The sequence below is a fragment of the Hydra vulgaris genome, chromosome 02, assembly GCF_038396675.1.
Source record: "Hydra vulgaris chromosome 02, alternate assembly HydraT2T_AEP".
NCBI classification, from domain to species: Eukaryota; Metazoa; Cnidaria; class Hydrozoa; order Anthoathecata; family Hydridae; genus Hydra; species Hydra vulgaris.
Window position 1 is genome coordinate 22,310,408 of NC_088921.1, and position 20,348 is coordinate 22,330,755.

The window sequence follows — 20,348 nt, forward strand, 5'->3', positions numbered from 1 at the left end:
ACATTGACAGCATTGACGTTTAACATTGACAACATTGACGTTTGACATTTGACATTGACATTTGACAGCATTGACGTTTGACATTGACAGCATTGACATTTGACATTTGACATTGACAGCATTGACACTTTACTAATTTTAATACTTTTTATGCTTTTTGTTATTTTTGATTTCTTTTTTAAGTTTTAGTTTTTAAACAGGACACATGTTGATAACAGGTTTTATAACTGAAAGTGTATATCCTGTATATATATCATTTTAATAAATAAATATATACTTATAATTAATTATTGTTTTGAAATTTTCATTGTTTTTAAAATTGTAATTGCTTATAGCAAATATTCATAATTTTTTATAATTCCTAATATAAGAAAAACTAATAATACCAGTAAATGGCATGGCTTGAAGACCACCACAATAGAATTCCGTCATCATCAAAACGTCTTGGCGCTGTACTTTATTGTAAAACTGGGTAATCATTTGTAGTTTTATTTAAATTGTTTGAATTGGTTAATCTCTATATTATTGGTTAATATTTAAGTTATTTAATTAGTTAATTAAAATCTTAGATGTGGATTTTTCGGAAATCCAGCATGGGAAGGGTATTGTTCAAAATGTTTTAAGGAAGTGTCATTTCAAAGTAAACCTGGTTATGAAGAATTGCTATCTGCACCTATTCCTGAGTTAGGTCAGAATTTCTATTTAAAAGGTTGTAAGGTTTTAATAATTAAAATAAATTTTGTTATTAAGTTCACACAATAACAATTTATTATCAATAATGTCATAATTAAAATTTTAATTGTTAACAACTTTATTCAGTTGTTAATGTTTAGTCAGTTGGTAGTATTCATTCAGATTTTAATAACTTACCTTTTAGTTTTTCAGTATTTTAAAGAAATCAAGCTGAAAAGAATGTAAATCGAATATAGTTAATAAATATATAAATCGAAATAGTTTTTGAAATTCAAACTGTTTATCAAAATCTTCACCAAGATAAATAGTTTTAAAAAAATGTCCACATTATAGTTACATGTCTGATATAAAAACATATGTAAGATGTTTTTATATCAAACATTTTTCTTGTTTGTTTCACTAAAAACAAGAAAAGTGCTTTAACCTGGTAACTAAATGCTTTAGCCTGGTAACTAAATGTTTAAACTTTTATCTTTTGTTAGTAAAATGAAAATATAAAAACACGACGTAAAAGGTAATACTTAGTATATTATATGTATAAATTATACATTATAATATTTTTTTAGTTTAAAAAAATATTTTTATGTGTGAGGGTAATCATTTGCATACTAAAAGTATCTTACAAAGGTAAACATGGTTTGATAAACATATCTTATATATATTCTTGCATTGCTTTTAATTTATGCAAGAATCAGTGTCATTGTCTTTTAGGTTTCTAAGCTGTATATTCTGATATTACAAACTTATAACATTTGTGAGAAATGTTTATATAAACACCAGTATGTCTATATAAACACCAGTATGTCTATATAAACACCAGTATAAGTTTTATAACCATTCTAAAACACATTCGCTTCTTGAGCAAACTGAGGTTGTTAAAAAAATACTTAACAATAAGTTTATTGGTTGGTTTGGTCAAAGAATATTTTGCCACTTGACATTAAATAAATTTCTAGAGCTTATTTATAAACACAGCTTTATTTTTTACTTTTTTATAAAATTAGCAGTTTATAAGCATTTCCTTGTTTCGAAAAATTTTAAAAGGAGCTCAGGGCACGATTTAACGCAAAAAAATTTCATTGCAAAAATTTTTATTTTATTTTTACAAACTCTCAACTCTCTCCTTCATCCTGTATGCTGGTTTGCAGTAAGGGATGGGAGGGGGGGGGGGTTTGTTAGTACAAAATAATATCTTTTGTACATTAGTTTGAAATTGCCATTTTTTAACATAATATCTCTCATTTAAATAATATCTCATAATATTCTTATTTGGTGAGGTTTAAAATTGCTTAAGCTATTGTTATAATTTACAGCTTTTTAATAATTTACAGTATTTAATATTATTAAAATATTACTTTTAATAATTATTTTTACTTAACATGATATTTAAATTTGAATATGAGAATTTTAGATAACCAAAATTTCTAATTAAAATACAAATTTAAGAAATTATTTTTTAATCAGACATTTTATCAACATCTGAATCTAATGTATCTCAGTTAAAGTTCGATAAGTTTGAAGAAAAGAAAAAGCAGAAGCAAGAATCCAAGAGGTTTTTAAATGTTGTTCTTTTGTAAAAGGTTTGTGTCACACTAATGCACACATATATGTATATACACATACGCATGTGTATATGTGTGTGTATGTATATTTAAAATTTGATTGATGGCATCATGCTAAAATATCTATGGGGACTTATGTAAATATATCAAATCAGGGTTTGGGTACAGTTTACATATGATGGACATGGAGTTTTAACTTTTTTTTTTAACTCCTTATTTTGATTAAAAACTAAAAGTCTCAGTCTGTAAATGTCCATAACCCCCTTCCCTCACAGATGGTTATTTCTGTGTAGTGTTATCAATAACTTTTTATGCACAGCTAAACCTGCCTTTATTGATATGGTCAGGTTATTTAAGAATTTTCTTGTTGCAAATAAGGTATTTTTTTTTTTTTGATTTTTAGGGATAGCTTTAAAAAGTTTTTTACAAAAAGTCCAAATGTTAAAGTAGAAGCTCTAAGCTACACAGATTCTGGAAGGAAGCCAAAGTTTGATGGTAGGACTGATTTTGAAAGTTTTAATGCAAGACTTTTTTCAAATTGTATTCACTTTTAGTGAAAATTAAAAAAGTTGAAGTTTCAAGAAGTAACTAAATAAAAATAAGAACTATGAAATAACAATTATTTGACCATATGAATTATTTGAATCTTAATTTAAAATCAAAACGGTATATAAGAATTTTAATTAAAGTAAAACTCTTATATTTATAATAAATTTTTTTTAATGTAGAAAATCTTTAAAAAATTTAATGATGGATAACTTTAAAAAACACCAAAGTGATTTGTATTTGTTAAAATTTTATAATTTTTTTTCTTCAGTTGCAAAAGAAGAAATTATGACAACATCTCGAGATTTTATTGATTTTTTGAAAGCTTTAAAGAAACCTGCTTCAAAAGATATAAAAGATAGATGCAACAGGTTTTGTTTAAATATTATTTATAACAACCACAATAGTATTTATAATTGCATTTACAGTAATACTTCCTCTACATATGCTAAGCCATGTAGTTCATATACAGTTTTGGAACATATTACAAAATCAAGTATTTATTGAAGTTTGATTATTGATAAATTACTTAAAGACCCATTGTGGTGAACAATGGAATCACTTGATAGCATTTTTGTTTTGTGTTGAAAAATGAAATCACATGATAGCATTTTTGCTTTCTGGTCAACAGTTGAATCACTTGATAGCAATTTTGCTTTGTGTTAAACAAATCACTTTTTTTTTCTTTTCTTTTTTATGTTAATTCACCTTACCAAGGCCATGAAGGCCACTGCAGTCAAAGAGACTACTTTTTAATTGTGGTTACAACCCTCTATCAACTCTATAACTTAGAAACACAAACCTTGGCGAACAAGGCAGCTGCATGGAGAATCTAGTTAAGTCTGCTACTATCTGGTACTAAGTCTGATACTATCTGGTACTAAGTCTGATACTATCTGGTACTATGGATGTGGTGGGGTTCCAACTCGGAACTTTGGGCTTCTGAGTTGAGCGCTCTACCACTACATCACTACTGCATTTTGATAGTATTTTTGCTTTGTGTTGAACAATTAATTAACTTGATAGCATTTTTGCTTTGTGTTAAATAATTAAATCATTTGAAAGCATTTTTACTTTTTGAACCCTCTACTTGAACTTTTAACTCATTGTAAGAATGCATCTTTTTCATCAGGATTCTGTATTTTTAATTTAAGGTTTTAGTTGACATTTTTTATGCCATAAGAATTTTTTTTTATCAAAATTTTAAAAGGTTCGATAATTAGAATAAAATTTAACAATACATCCATAAATTAAGTTGATTATTTATAATTGCTTATATTTAAAAATGGATATTAATGGATATTGACAGGTTTTATCTGTAGAAATATTCAGCAACAACTTTATGTTGTTCAAACTTTTGGTAGTAAAAAGTGGTTGATTTAGATTAGTATATAATTGGATTAAACACCCTGATATGTATGTAAGGTTAGTATAATGTCAAATGTCTTAGTAATTTTTCCAATAGAAAACTAATTTAAATGAGGATGAGTTGTGTCTCAAAAAGAATTTTATAATTTTTATGAAATATTTACCTTCTGAACTTGCTGCAGGCCTTGTTTTAAATAAAAAATGCAATTTTCTTAAATTCATAATTGCAGCTTTGCTAATGATTTTTTATTTTAAAAAAAGTTAGTGATGGACAAATAAAAGTATAACTTATTGGAAGAATAAAAAACTGTTTTTAAATACTTTATCAGCGATTATTTTATGTTTCCAAATATGATTAATTAATGAATCGTTGCATTTTAACTTGCTTACAAAAACAAAGTTTAACGTTTGTTAAAAATAAGTGTAACGTACATGTTATCAAGAAATTTAATTTTTAGTAAAAAAAAAAAAAGTTAAAAAAGAATTGGAGTGAAAATAAACTAATTTTTTTTTAAGGTAAAGTTTTGTTATTAAACAATTTATTGTAATATTTAAATAGAAATTAGATTGTATTTGTTTTTAATTTTATCTGAATTTATTCTATTTTTAAATAGTGCTTATATTGAACGTAGTTGTCATTCAAACTTTTGTAACAAATTTTTTTACATAATTGTCATTCAAGCATTTAAGTAGTTTTTAATTAATTACTTCTTTTATCCTACCGCCTGAAAGATATCTTTTAAATTATTTAAGTGGTTTTTATAGCATTAATTACTTCTTTTATCCTACCGCCTAAAAGTTATCTTTTAAATTATTTAAGTGGTTTTTACAGCATTAATTACTTCTTTTATCCTACCGCCTAAAAGATATCTTTTAAATTATTTAAGTATTAAAAAATAATAAAAAGTTGCTTAATCAATATTGCTTTAGGCGTATTTAAACTAACTTAATGCGCACGTAAATTGTAAGCTTTGGGATGCTTCAAAACAAGGCCTGATGGTGAAGATTGTTACTTACTTTTTCTAGTAGGCCAGTACGTAACTACTAAAAATAACATATTGGATTTGTCAAATAGTTTATATAATTCAACAAAACTATACCATATTTATATGGTATAGTTTTAAGCAAGAATCCAAGAGGTTTTTAAATGTTGTTCTTTTGTAAAAGGTTTGTGTCACATAAGATATTTTTCTTTTAGACATAATGCAAAAAACAAATTATGAAATGTAGTTAAATCTGCCTTTCAATATTTTTTACATTTTGCACCTTATCGTCATAGTAATGCCATATTTATTCCTTTCTTCTACAAATACTACTATTTTCTGAAGTGACTCATCAAATGAGCTGTCATAAAATTATGCAATGCTATTTTAATTTTATTTAGTTCAAATATTACAATGGTTACAATTGTTATATTTGTTTTAGTTTCTAATAAAGAAGTTGCGAAGTGTAATCTAAATCAGGAAATGTTTACATCAGTTTTATGCTGCAAATGTATTTTTATATTATATATTAGAAAATTATAAAACAAAATAAAAGAATATTTAAAAGATAAAAGTTATAACTATCTTTGGAGATTACAGTGTTTTTTGATTAATGTTAAATCTGTTGTTAAAATTCTAGAAATTCTAGATATCTAGAAAAACACATGCGGTATTGGGTAGATTATATAGGGCATTATTGCCAAAAAGTTTTGCTTTTTTCATGAAATATCCAGAGTTTTTAAATTTTTGATGGCAAGCAATGAGTAAACCCCATAATTTTGCAATTACAGTACCTGCAACAATCACTGCAATTGATTAGTGCATCAACCTTTGATTGTTGATTGCTTGCATGATTTTATAATTCATAAATGATGCGGGCTAGTTTTATGTACATGCCACCTTCTACTGCGCTCAAGTAACTTCTTTAAAGACATTTTTGGTCATTTGAAGGTTTTATATTGCACTTTATGAACACCTATATGTTCAACTTGACATACAAATTTGCTTTATAAGTTTTGACTTTTTATAAATTTTTTATATTTCAAATTTAAATTTATTTAATTAAATTTTAGTTAATTCAGTTTTATAATTTTTTAAACTTAGGTTTATTATTGGTATTTTACAAAGTCATGAGTTTTCTGTACAGCAACAGAGTTTGATTGTTCAGGATTTTTATGTGGTAAGTTCGATCAGTGTTTTTTTTTTTTTACTAAATTTTACTTAATGTTTTAGTGAAATTTTAGTCTTAAATGAAATTTTCATTAAAAAAGTATCATGTAATATATGCAATATAAGATGAACCTTGACAAACAATGTTGCTGCGTAGAGAAACAATTTGAGCGCGGTACTACCTGGGATGTGGTGGGTGTTGAATGCGAAACTTCTTGCTTATAAGGCAAACACTCTACCACTACACCACTATCGCATTTAGAGGCTAAATTGCTAAAATTTAAGGAAAAAAGTTTGTTTCAAATTTTTTTTATAAAAATAATTTTTTAAGTATACAGTTGCCTTAGACCTACTAATCAACTCTAAACAAAATTACATGTTACCAGTAGCACAGTGATCATGATAATTCTGGCCAGAAGTATTGTTATTGTTATTTTAATTATCAGGTATTTCATCAATATCAGCATCAGCATTTTTTGTCTTTCAATGCCAATACCGATGCAGGTGGGCAGAAAATGCAGATTGACAGAAAAAAGCCTACAATAAGGACATCACTTATTTAAACTTTGTGTTACAACCTTGATAATAATACAAATTTTGGATTGTGAAATTCTGATTGTTTTTAAAACTTAGTATTAATATACGCTTTATAAGCTTTTTGTGAAACATTCATAAATAAAAAGCAAATCGCAGCTTAGCTTACTGTGGCACCATTGCTCATGAAGTTGCTTGCCATTTTAAGGATTTAGTTATTTAGGCTATTTATTTTTATCAGAGATTATCTTTTTCCTGATTTCTAGAGTTCTGGATATTTCTTTAAAATTTTGTTTTTTCCAAACCTCTAAATAATTTAGAAATACAAAAAAATTTGTTTGTATCTTTGTCATCAAATAATTAAAACAGTAAAGGTATCATTTATTCTGGATATTTCTTATAAGTTTTTCCAAATTTTTTCCTGATATTTTTAGGTAAAAATTTTCAAGATTTTTAAAAATATGACCTGAATAATCCCTGTTTCATATAATCATTTTAATTTTACTTGTTTTTGTGTTTGCATTTTGAAATTAACTCTAGTTTTTGATGCAATAAAATTAGTTGTTTAGAGTAGGTGTTTGTTTAAAATAGTTTTTCAGGCATTTTTTAGAATTGTTATTAAAATCAGTCACAGTTTTTTTAGAAAAGAACATTTTTGTTATTCTTATAATAGTATTTTTATCTATTAAATCTGAAATATACTTTTACAACACTCTTAAATATTTATTATATTTAAAACATTGCCTAAAAAATTACTTAAACATACCTACTTGCTTATTCTCCTTAAGTTTTTGATGATGTGCAGTCTTTATTTTAGAAAATGGGAAATCATATTCAGTCCCATCCTTCATTTCGTGATTTGCCTGCAGAAAAACTTGAGCGTATGATGGATAACATTGAAAAATATATTATGACACATATTTATAAAATGTGAGTAAATTTTTAAAAATATTTTATGAAAAGCAAAGTTTTGCTTTTCCACTCAAAAAAAATTTTTTTTTAAAACAAACTGAGGTGATAAGGTATTCATTATCCTGACCAGATAGAGTATTTGTTATTCAGAACAGATAAAGAATTTACTGACCTGAAAATAATCTTGAAAATGAAAAGTACAAAAAATTCTTCTTTTTTTTTTCCTATTTTCTTTACTTTTTTTTTTTTTCATTTCTTACAATTAATATATCATCATTTTAAAATAGTGTATTAAAACTTAAATTAGTTTATTATATCAATTTTTTTAAAGAAATCAATTTTATTAATAAATTGTATATTTAAATGATATATAAGTTATGTATAATAATATTTTATATATATATGACTAAAAGTTATAATAATAAAAAAATGAACACTTAAATCCATTTTATAATAAAAATTGTGTATAAAAAAAAATTTGTTTTTTTTTTACAAATTTTATAATAAAAAATGTGTAAAATAAAAAAAAAACTTTTTTAAACCAAGCTTTTTTTTATATATTTTGGTGTTTTAACAAAAAATTCAAAAACTGCCATACTAGGAATTTTTATTATTGCTGTATAAATGGAATGTAATCTACAGAATTGATATACTCAAATAAGATGAGAGTAAACTAAAGAAAATTTTTCATACTTAAGCTAAAATAAAAAATTTAATTTTTTTCATTAATTATTAAACAATAATTTTTATCAAAGTACTGTAACATTAATATCTTTTTTTTAGTTTAATTTAGTTTAGTTTGAATTTAATGAACTTGGATCATCTTTTTTTTTAAACCTCTTTTTTCCTTTCTAATCCCTCATCTTTTGTGGCAACAAACCTATTTTTTATTTTTATATTATACTAAATATACTATTGTCAACTGAATATTATGCATATGATCTGTTTACAAAAGTATAATGTAAAAATATACTAACATTTATAATATTTAAAATGATACAAAAGTCAAAATTAAATTTTGAAGTCAAAAAAAATTATTTTTGTTTAGTTACTTTAATTTCAGATTGTTATTTATTGATTTTTATCTCAAATAAAATAGTTAAACAACAATAGCAAAAAATTAAATAACAGACAAAATGAAACAACAAACAAAAAACTTATTAAGCACACTTAACTTAAGTTAGTTACTTGTCTTTTTTGGATTGTTTTAAGTATTTTAAAATTTAAATATTGTTGAAAGATTATGTCAGTATGAAATCTATTAATAATTGGTAGAAAAATATTGAATTAAATAAAACAATATGCAATATCAAAGTAAATTTAAAATCATATATATTTTCATGATATGTGCGCTTTCCAGGTTACTTGTTAGCTTGTCAAAACAAGAAATACTCAAACTATTTATCTATTTAATAATGTATAATTAATGACCGGTTTTGCCGTTTTTTTTAAAAGAAAAAAAAACTGCAAAACTGTTTTGGTTTTGAGAAAACTGAACAAAAAACCATTCAACCTATTGCGGTTTCCACTAGTTACCAAGCCCTTATGTAAACATATATACATATAAATAATATATGATTTTATATGTATGTATATATATACACATATAAGCATATTTTATATATATATATATTTTTTTGTGTATACATGCACACACTCACACACACACCAGCGTGGAAAATAAGAAATCAAAGGCGAGCGGTCAAACTGACCAGCTAATACATAAAATTGACAGTTAATTGTTTTTTTTGGGCGGTCAAAATTTTAATTTTTCATTTGGTTTAAATTTTCATTGTAGTAATTATTCTGCATGACAAAACTTTGTAAATAAAAAAATAACTTGATACTTTAAAATGAACAAACTCGTATTCCTTTATTATTTGTATTCTATTTTTAAAAAAAATAAAAAAATAAACATTTTTATATTATATCAAAATAATTTTAACTGAATACTTAATCAAGAATCGTTTTATGTAATACTACTATAATAATTGCCTAAATTACAAAAAACAAAGTTTTATCTAACTTAAAAATGTTTTTTTAAAGATACGTTTCATCTGATTCATTATCCAAAGTTTCATCGAAAGATGATTTTAAATCTAAAGACTCGTCTGATAGCGATTGTAAATCAGTTCATGTTTTAACAGTTTTTTTTTATTTGTTGCTTTTTTTGAATAAATTTTTCGACTTTCTTATGTAGGCCTTCGCAACGTATCTTCGGCCCATAATTCAATGGCAGGATTCACATCAAATTCTTCACTATTTGTTTCATCAGTGCGCACCCGAATTAAATTATTTAGCCGTTTTTCAGTTAAGCGTTTTCTTGTGTCAGTTTTAATTCTATTCATAAGAGAAAAAAGACGCTCAACCTTTCCATTTGAAACAGGCAATACGAACAACAATTCAACAAGAAGTAGAACTGGACTTTTTTCATAGAACTCAAAAAATTTGATACCATACTTTACGGTACTCAGTTTTATCTGGTGCCAAATATTTACAGTGTAATCAACTAAGTTATGCCAAGCATCTAACATATTATTTACACTCCCAGTGAAGCCAGCATAATGTAACGACATATTAAAAAAGTCATGCAATTTTTCGATGTTATCATCAGCAAATGAATTATTGGTGTTATTTTGAAACCAGCCGCCAGTGTTTAGGATTAACATTCTATACATATCAGGAACTGTATTTTGCACTTCTGAACGCTCTTCTATGGATTCGGCAATTAATGCTACAATCATTGATTTCGAATTCTTAACTAAAGTTAGTGCGTTTGTAAAATCATGAAGCTCAACATCCTGAAATGAATACTTTCCAGTGTTGTTTGTTACTTTTGCAAGGAATTGTTTGACTGTTGGTAAATCATTAAATTCTTTTTTCTTCAAGCGACTTAACTGTTTTTTAGTTTGTTCAATAAATCCAATTTCGTTGCTTTGAAAAGATAAAGATAACAACATTGCTGACAATAAAACTTCTATGAATAATGCTATATAAAGAGGTATTCATCCATGATTCCACTTCTGATAATACCCTTTAAACTTTGCTCTTTCTGCTTGAGTAAAACTGAAATCCGCAGTCGTGTTTTTGAGATGTTTCATATATACTCCATATTTGTCTTAGATCACCTCAAGTGCTTGAATTTTATGTGCAATCCATCGCGTTCCTATTTATTATTGCACAAGTATTTTATTTTATAAAAAGTTTTTATTGCTCAAAACACTGTTTTATAAAAAACTTATAAAGAACTTTTGTTGTATAAAAAAACGAGCATGTAATAAAGTATATTATTTTATAAAGTATTTTTTATAGATAAAATTGAAAAAAAAAATCCAATATACCTGATGCTTTTTTGGGGCGAATACCTGCAATGTCAAATGAATTACCCTCTTCAAGGATAGCAACAAGCTTTCCTAGCTGTCATAACTTTTTTGGGGATTTTTTATAAATGTTATACATTTTCAAAATAATGTTATTGACATCATTAAATGCTTTTATTTCTGCAAATTTATCTTTTAAGGCTCTCAAGGCGATGTGCAACAAACCAACCAAAAGTTATCCATGGAATTTCTTTCTGAAGTAATACATTTACACTTGTCCTACTTCCTCTATTTACAGCTGCGTCATCAGCACCAAAACCAACTAATTTGGTTTTGGTGCTGATGGTGCAGTTTTAAAATTTTCAATACCTTCTGATTCAAGGGATTGACTGATTATCTCTGTCATTCCTATTGGAGTAGGATCGAAACTGATAATAAATATAGCTTCTTTTTCAATTACAGATACATCTGTTGATTCATCAATTAAAATACTGAAGTAATTTTGTGTTTTTTATTCATTTCTGAGAATATTTGACAAATTCAATCCAATGTAATCAATAAAAGTTCCACAAGTTATTTTATTTCTATATGCTTGGCCAAACTCTACACCATGATTTTCTTCCAAACATAGTATTTTAGGGTATACGCTAAGCGGAAGCTCTTCTTTGGCAATAAAGTATGCTACCTCAAATTTTTTTCTTGTTAAATTTAGATCTTTTGTGGTCATGGTTTTCAGGCCTGATAAAATATCAGTTTGCTGCATTTCTTTCTGCAGGTTGCTTAATTTATCATTTCGTTCGCTTACATCCATTCCTTCACTTTTCATTGCTAATTTGTAGGCTCTTTGATGTGACAAACCATTTGCATGATCAACTGCGGCACTGTGCTGTATCCTACAACTACCTTCATCGCTTCCCCATTCTGGCGTATATCCTTTATAAATATCAATTTGTTTAGTATACTGACTACATACAGTGCATTTTAATGCTGTAACATAATTTCCTTTATTTAATATCTCTAGCCATTCATTTGCATTATATTTTGCAAGAGTAGTGTTTACCCATTTTTGAGCTGTTGTTAGCTGTAATTTTCTACTATTGAGTTTTTTCTTCTTTTCAACAGGTGAATTTAATTCCGATCATGCTTGTGTTAAAAATGAAAGTGTTGTTTGTCTCTTTTTAGTCGCCTCCATTTTGAAGTGTTGATATTTGACAATTCTCTTACAATTTAATAATATAAAAAATGTGCAAATTCACAATTGTTAATTTGAAATTTATTTAAAAATAACTCATTCGTTGCTATGACTTCGGAAATTGTGGGAAAAGGTTATGAGAAAAATAAATGAAAAAAAAGGAGAAAATGTTCTTAGTTACATTAATTTTAAATGATAGTTAAATAAGAACTTCAATCGTTACCGATGTTGAAAAAGAAAAATGATCGTACATTTTATATCTCATTTGTATCATTTTATATCTTTCATTCATTTTCATTTTAAATCATTTTATAAACTGCTAATGTTAATTAGTTGATAATAATGTTAATGCCTCTCGCCGGCAGATGCTGAACTAATATTTAATAAAATCATGACAATCGTTTTATGAAATGCTATCAAAATTGTTTATGTTACTTAAAACGAAACTTTATACTACAATATATATATTTTTAAGATTTCAATAGTAGAAAAAAAAAAGCAAACGCGCATTTGGTAATGTTAAATTTATCTAAATATTAAAGTTAACTTCTCAGTCACTCAGCGTCAACCAACCAAAGAGTCTTTAAAGTAGAGTCTTCGACCGCGTGGACACACAAAGCAACTCAAACGACAACTTGTTCAAAACTGCTCAGTAAGGTGGGCATTGAACTCAGAACTTCTTGCTTACAAGGCAAGTGTTCTACCACTACACCACCACCACATCAATAGAATATTATGTTATATATTTATATTAGTAATTAATTTTTTATTTTAAATTTAGTGCATTTAGTCAGCCATCAAGTGATGACGAGAAAAAAGATATTTTTATCCAAAAAAAAATTCGCAGCTTACATTGGGTCACTTATGAGCAGCTTGAAGTTAATATTGACCTAAACAATTCAGATGTCCAGAAACTTTTAAACAAAGCTTTTCAAGGTTTTAATTTCAACTTTTATTTTAATAAATATTAAAGTCACTCAAGTAAACATACAGGCTTTATCTTTAGCTTTTATCTTTCTCCTTTTTCATACACAAAAGTTTGTCTAATTAATATGATGATAAGCAAACTAAAATTTATTTCTATTCCTTAGACTTACAAGAGATGAATACTAAAAGAGCTCCTCAAGATAAATTAGCTTGTATTGTTAACTGTAGCATTGCAATATTTCGTATCTTTTCATTTACTTTTGTATTTTCGAAATTAAATTATTTCTTTTCTTTTTAAATTAAAATAAAATTTTTCTTAACTTACATAAGAGATGCTTCAAATTGCTCAAAATGAACTTATTGCAAGTGCAGATGACTTTCTACCTGCTCTTATTTATGTTGTTTTGAAGTGCAACCCAACCTTGCTACATTCAAATATTCAGTATGTTGTTCTTAAAACATTTTTATTTTATTTTTTAACAATTTGTTTTGATTTTTGTTAATTTTTTTTTTTTTTATGTATAGATATATAACTCGGTTTTGTAATCCAAGCAAATTAATGGCTGGCGAAGGAGGTTATTATTTTACAAATTTGGTAACTTATTTGCTTGTTTGACTTAATGAAATGTTTTTTAATTATTTCATTCTCGAATTATGTATGATCAACCCTTAGAATTAGGGTCGGCATTTGGCAATGCCAACCTAACTGCTGACCTAGAAGTGTTTTTAGTCGGCAAAAAATTGCCGACCTCATTTCTATGTTTTATGGTGAAAACTTTGTGCCAATTTTTTTTTGCTGACCTGATGCCAACCTCTAACAGATTAAGGTCGGCAAAATATTGCCAACCTCATTTTTCCTAATTCTGAGGGTTGGTATAATGTATATGTCATTGTGTACATGACTACATGGTCGTTGTGAACTTTTAGTAGACAGTAAATTGTTTCTGTTTGCATAACTTTTGTCGACTCTTGTTGTTTTACTTTTGTCGACTCTTGTTGTTTTACTTTTGTCGACTCTTGTTGTTTTACTTTTGTTGACTCTTGTTGTTTTACTTTTGTCGACTCTTGTTGTTTTACTTTTGTTACAAAAAAGTTACAAAAAAACAAAGTAAAAATAAAAACAATTGTTTTTTGAGTTATGTTAAAAATATATCTTATGAGTTATTTATTACTTTAGAATAGAATAGCTCTATAAATATACAAAGATAAATTTAAAAAAACATTCTCTTTTTTATTTCTTTAAATGTAACAATAGTTTAGTACAAATTGGTAAGCAAATAAATAAAAAGATGATAAAAAAAGCAATAAAAAAGATACAAAAAGCAATAAAATAACGAAAAATTTTAGAAAACTTGAATCTTTTTATTGTTTTTTACTATGAATTTATATAGGTTATCAAGTTGTTAGTAATATTGTTTTTATTTTTAGTAATATTATTTGAATAAGTTATTCTTTTATAGTAGCAGTCAGTGCCAATAAAGTGGTCATTATTGGTTGATAAATGTTTTATAGCTTTGTAAATAAACTGAGGGAATTTTATTTACTAAATGTAAAAATGCAAAATAAGATTTTTAAAAATATTTACAGTATAGGATAAGTAGCATACCTCGCTGTCACGACAAAAAAAAAAAAATTCAAGATATTAGTTTTTGGCTTTTAGAATAACAATTAAGAAGTGGCAGTTTGAAAAGATTTATGGTCCAACAAGGTAGGTATAGATTCTTCGTAGAGGTTTAGTGCAGTGTTTAGAGTATCAAATAATTTACTTTAAAATATGTATATATCATGAAAACTCTATTTACATACATGCAATCAAAAATACTCTTATATATATATTATGGTCTCAATACATATCAATAAAAATAATCAACCAAATATACTAGAAAACTAAACCAAAAAACAAACAATTAACCAAATATATATATATATATATATATATATATATATATATATATATATATATATATATATATATATAATATATATATATATATATATATATATATATATATATATATATATATATATATATATATATATATATATATATATATATATATATATAACAATGTAGAAGTAAAATAAATATACAGATTAATTAGTCTTAATATATTATTGATATTGTAAAACCTAATTTTCTTTTCATAGTTCATTCTTATTTTACAATTACAATATACAATTATCTATTTTGCTTGCTCTGGAAAATTGAATTGAATATAAACTTTGTCAATTAAAAACTAAAAATATAAATCTAATATAAAACTACAGGTTAATCCTGGTATGTCGAACACTGGTTAAATTGAACTTATCTTGAATTATTTCATTTGGTCCCTTGAATTTGTATAATCAATTACTATTAAAATTCTTCAGATTAGTCAAACTTAAGATAACTCGAACTTTGTTAAGTTGAACCATTTTTTTGTCTCCTTTCAGCTAATTTCTTTAGGTAACTCAAACATCACTTTTTACAGATTCTATCAGCTAGGCTAGACTGAATTGATGGACAAAACGCATCAAACAAATTGGAAATCTTTTGGCAGGTCAAGGAAGAATACTTTCAGTGTTTAATGCAATGAGGATAAACAGGAATGTTGGAAACAACACTTTAGCTCCTGAGATATCTGCTACTTGGAGACCATCTTGTTTGGCTGACTGGAACAGGTGGCGGAAGAAATCATGCTCTAATTAGAGTAAAGTAAAAGCTCCTTATAGTCCAAAAAAAAACTCGTACGAAGATGAAAAGCAATCCAACTTTGATAATAAATATAGATTATAATATAGATTTGAAATAAAAAGTTCCTAAGCTTTGATTGCTTTGGATTTATATACTTTGCAGTGGTTGGATAACCGTCAACTTTCAGGTCAGACCAAATATCTGCTGAAGCCTGTTCAGCAAAATCAAATTTCTTTTTTTCTAAATCTTCATCTATTGTCCTGCCTGATTTAAAGAGATATATTGGTTATTATAGGTTAAAAGTTATTTTATATATTACAAATTAACTTTTGTCAATGAATATTTGTAATTGAGTTGAGAACCAAGATGAATTTCGTAATGCTTATGTGGAAGAATCACCCTAGATAATTCTCTACTTAGAGGTGCCAATTTCAATTACTTTCTGGTGTCTGGGGTTTTTGTCGAGTCCCCCATCGATATTAAACACAACAATAGGTTTAACCATATTAGTTTGAGAATCTCTAGTAATAGAGACGAATTCTTTGATATACAAGAGCTGCTTAAAGTCTAATCCATGAGCAAAAGGGGTCGATGATGCGTGTTTTCCTGATCAGACAGCAATGTAGGTATTGATCATCTAGGATGTCAATTTGTTGAGGGTTTTAATGCTTTAGATAATAAAGGGGTATATTTGGATATAATGAACTACTCAACAGAAAATAAGGTTTATTTTAAAAATTATATTACCTGGAGAACCTCTAACCAACGTCTTTCATCAGCAGACAATCCATAGACACCAATATCAATTCTGATTTTCAGTTTCTTTTTGACTTCTGGATGTTTCAAGCAGATTTCCTCTATTCTAGCTTTCAGTTCTCTAGTTTTCTTCTGTTGAGCTTGTTCGTACATTTTCTTGGCCAGTTCATTGGTTAGCTGAGCTAATCCTCTTTTTCTTTTTCAAATCATCCTCTTTAGCTTTAGCAATGAATCCGCTTCTCTTCCTAGTCTTAATTCCAGCATCTTCACGATTTGAAGCTGCAATCTCAGAATTGATATGATCTTGAGCCATAGTTCTTGTTTTTTTTGTTTTTTTAGTGGTCGACAACTTGGAAGTTAATGGACTTTGTTAATTATTAATGACAGATCTCTCTTGGTGGGTTCTACAAACTTGTCAAATTCAAGAAGAGTATACGTGGAGATTGTTTTGGAGTATTGGCCCAAAATGACAATTGCTTGCTTTTGAACTTCATTGCCTTTTCATTGAGTGAATTGATTATATACATTAACCTTGATTCAAGATCCTTATGCTCAAACTTCTCTTCCTTTATTGAGTTCCATAGACTATGGACTTCTTTCTGAATATTAGCCTTCTTTTTATCAGGATAAGCATTTCCATACAAGACCATCAATAAGAACATCAGTATTGTTTACATCACAATCGAAATAATGATTTTGCTCCTGTCAACGCAAGGAGCTGTTCAAGATATTTTCTTCAAGCCGCTTAGGAGCAATTAGCATTTTGTATTTTCAATAATGACTTTATGTGTTTGTATTGTATCGCGTTTTACAATCCGCTAGAGAGCAATTAGAGTTTTGTATTTGAAATAATGACAAATGACTTTAAAGCACATTTTATAATCCTCTAGGAAGCAAATAACAATTGTTAATTTTAAATACAGTTAGTTGATATTTGTAAACAAATAGATTTGGTAATACAATAATTGGTAAAACATTGGTAAATTTTTAATTTACTTAATGTCTCTAGGAAATTTATATCAAATTTCCCACAATGCAAATATACCATTTCTATACCACATGGTATATGTAAATACATTTAAAATCTGCTTGTATAAACTTAAATTTTTTTTATTTATTTTGACATCATTTTAGTGTCAACGCCCCCTTCCTCCCAATTGCCAAATATTGTCAAAGTTTTCAGTAACCCCTTCCCCCTTTATTTACTGATGGATGTCTTGTAAATGATTAGTATCATTTATGGATGTCCCCAATTAACTGTTGTTGAATCTTAAAAATTGCCATTGACAGGTTATTTTTAAGTGATAAAATCTTTAATGCTTATTATAAAATCTTTAAACGCTTTTAAATTAAGTTACAAATTACTTCTGATTATTGTTTGATAAAGGGACAAATTTTATTTAAATTGTTAGGAAGTGTTATATATAATATTTTTAAATTATAGAAATTTTTTTATTCCAAAATGTTGTTTAAAAAATAATTCTTGAAAAGAATTGTTAGAAAGACATGAAAAAATAGTTTCAAACATTAAAATTTATCATGTCTACATCAAAAAATTTATATGTATCATTTTTTGTTAATTTACACAAAATGCGTTTATTTTGAACAATTGTTATAATTAATATTTTTATTTTATTTAAAATATTTTTTTTTTTAATTTTCAAATAAAATAATTTTTTTCCATTCCAGTATTATTTTGTTATATAGAGCACCATTAGAGGGTGGAAGCAGACATTTTTAAAAAAAGTTGTTTTTTGGGACACCCTGATATATATATATATATATATATATATATATATATATATATATATATATATATATATATATATATATATATATATATATATATATATATATATATATATATATATATATATATATACACACACACATATATATATATATATATATACATATATATATATATACACATATATATATGTATATATATATATATATATATATATATATATATATATATATATATATATATATATATATATATATATATATATTTAAATTTATTTTTTATATTTAAATTTGTAAAGCAAGTAAACTATCTAGACTAAACAAGGAAAAAAGTAAAAATTATGTAGATTATTTAATGGTGTGAGATAATTTGAAATGCATGAGTCACTAATATATAATTGGTTTTTAATAATATTTAAGTGTTTTATAAATGTTTTTGGTTTTTTTAATGTGTTTTGATTCTAATTTTAATGTGTTTGATTCTAAGAGGTTTTATATGAATTCAAAGAAAATTGTTTTTTAGTGTTGTGCAGTTTCGTTCATTACCGATAATTTAAATGCGCAATCGTTAAATATATCTGAAGATGAATTCAACAGGTAAAAGTATAAAACCGATGCTAATTTTTTCTACTCAAAGGATATTTTTTTTTAATAATTATTATTTTCTAGTTATATGAAAGGAGAAAAACCAATCCTTAGACCAAAAATAATCCAAAAGAAATATGCAGTTACCTGTGAAGGCTTACAACAAATGCAGGTATTTTTTATTTTTTAATAAGAGCAATAACCAGTGTCGAGCATCAATAAAGAAACTTTGATTTGATTTCTGATTGGCTGCTTCCATGCTATCAATTTTTTTATGTGTGTGTTTGATTTTTGCAGTTAAACTTAGAAGAAATAGCCGAGTTACGCGAATGCCAAGCAAAAACGCTCGAAGCTTCCCGTGGTTTTCGCAAAGAAATGAACATGTTTAAATCCAAATTTAATTCACAGGTTTGTTTATTTTTTATTTTATTATTATTTTTTTTTTTTTGATTTAGTTGGTTTTTATCTCTCTTTTCTTTCCTTTTTTTAGTTGAAAGCAATCATGGAAAACAAGTATAATTTCGATTGTTTCGCAACGTTATTACAAAAATCTATAAAGCAAACAGAAAGTAGTAATGCAGATAATCTGCCTACTGAAATAAAACAAGAAAGTTTGTCTTTTGATAGCTTAAGCTTTGCAGATGAATCAAAAAACGATATTTCCTCTTTCGAAAATCCTAACACGTTAAACATATTGTCGAACGATAATGATTCAATTTTCGAAAACAAACAGTCAGTTAATTTCTCGACACCTCCTAGCGACATTCGTGTCGACAACCTCGAATTAAATAACTCGTTGAACGCAGACACGCACGCTAATCTAACTACTTTTGAAATGGATAGAAATAAACAAACAGGGTTGTTAATTGATATTTAAAAGAATAAAAAAAATTTATGTTATTGTCGGATTAAGGTTACACCATTAAAAGGAATTTGTTACAGTTCATGACTTTTCTCAATCAAAAACATTTTTCAAATTAAAAACAGTTTATATTATATTTTTTTATTGTGTTTTGTTGCTTTATATAAATGCTTCAGTTACGCTTTAAGTTATGATGTTGAATGAAACTTGAATTACTTTTTTTAAACATCAAATATGTAAAAAAAAAATGGTAGTAATTTAAGGCGAAAATTTAATTTTAAAACAAGAAGTTGTAGATATTAAAACTGCTATCTTTTCAAAATGAAAACGAAAGAGCTAATAAAGAACTGAACGAATTTAAAGAACATCATAAATGCAAAAAAATGTAAATAAAAAACATAAACAGAACAAAAAAGAAAACGAAAAACCTTTACGTAATGAAGAAATATGAGACAAACTAACAGAAATGGAAGACAGAAGCAGAAGAAATAATATACGATTTGATGGTTTTGAAG

General features: G+C 26.2%; 1 protein-coding gene across 1 annotated transcript; it reads left to right on the forward strand.

The window, feature by feature from the left end:
- Positions 1–314: 314 nt before the first annotated feature.
- LOC100207417 (rab5 GDP/GTP exchange factor) lies at positions 315–20,039 on the forward strand. Its single transcript, XM_065790307.1, has 15 exons — positions 315–472; positions 570–688; positions 2,158–2,245; positions 2,659–2,750; positions 3,073–3,172; positions 6,257–6,332; positions 7,674–7,786; positions 13,062–13,216; positions 13,372–13,449; positions 13,538–13,649; positions 13,733–13,802; positions 18,910–18,983; positions 19,056–19,143; positions 19,269–19,379; positions 19,462–20,039. Exons 1-15 carry the CDS (start codon positions 393–395, stop codon positions 19,846–19,848), a joined length of 1,743 nt encoding a protein of 580 aa, XP_065646379.1. The 5' UTR covers positions 315–392; the 3' UTR covers positions 19,849–20,039.
- The last annotated feature ends 309 nt before the right edge of the window (positions 20,040–20,348 follow it).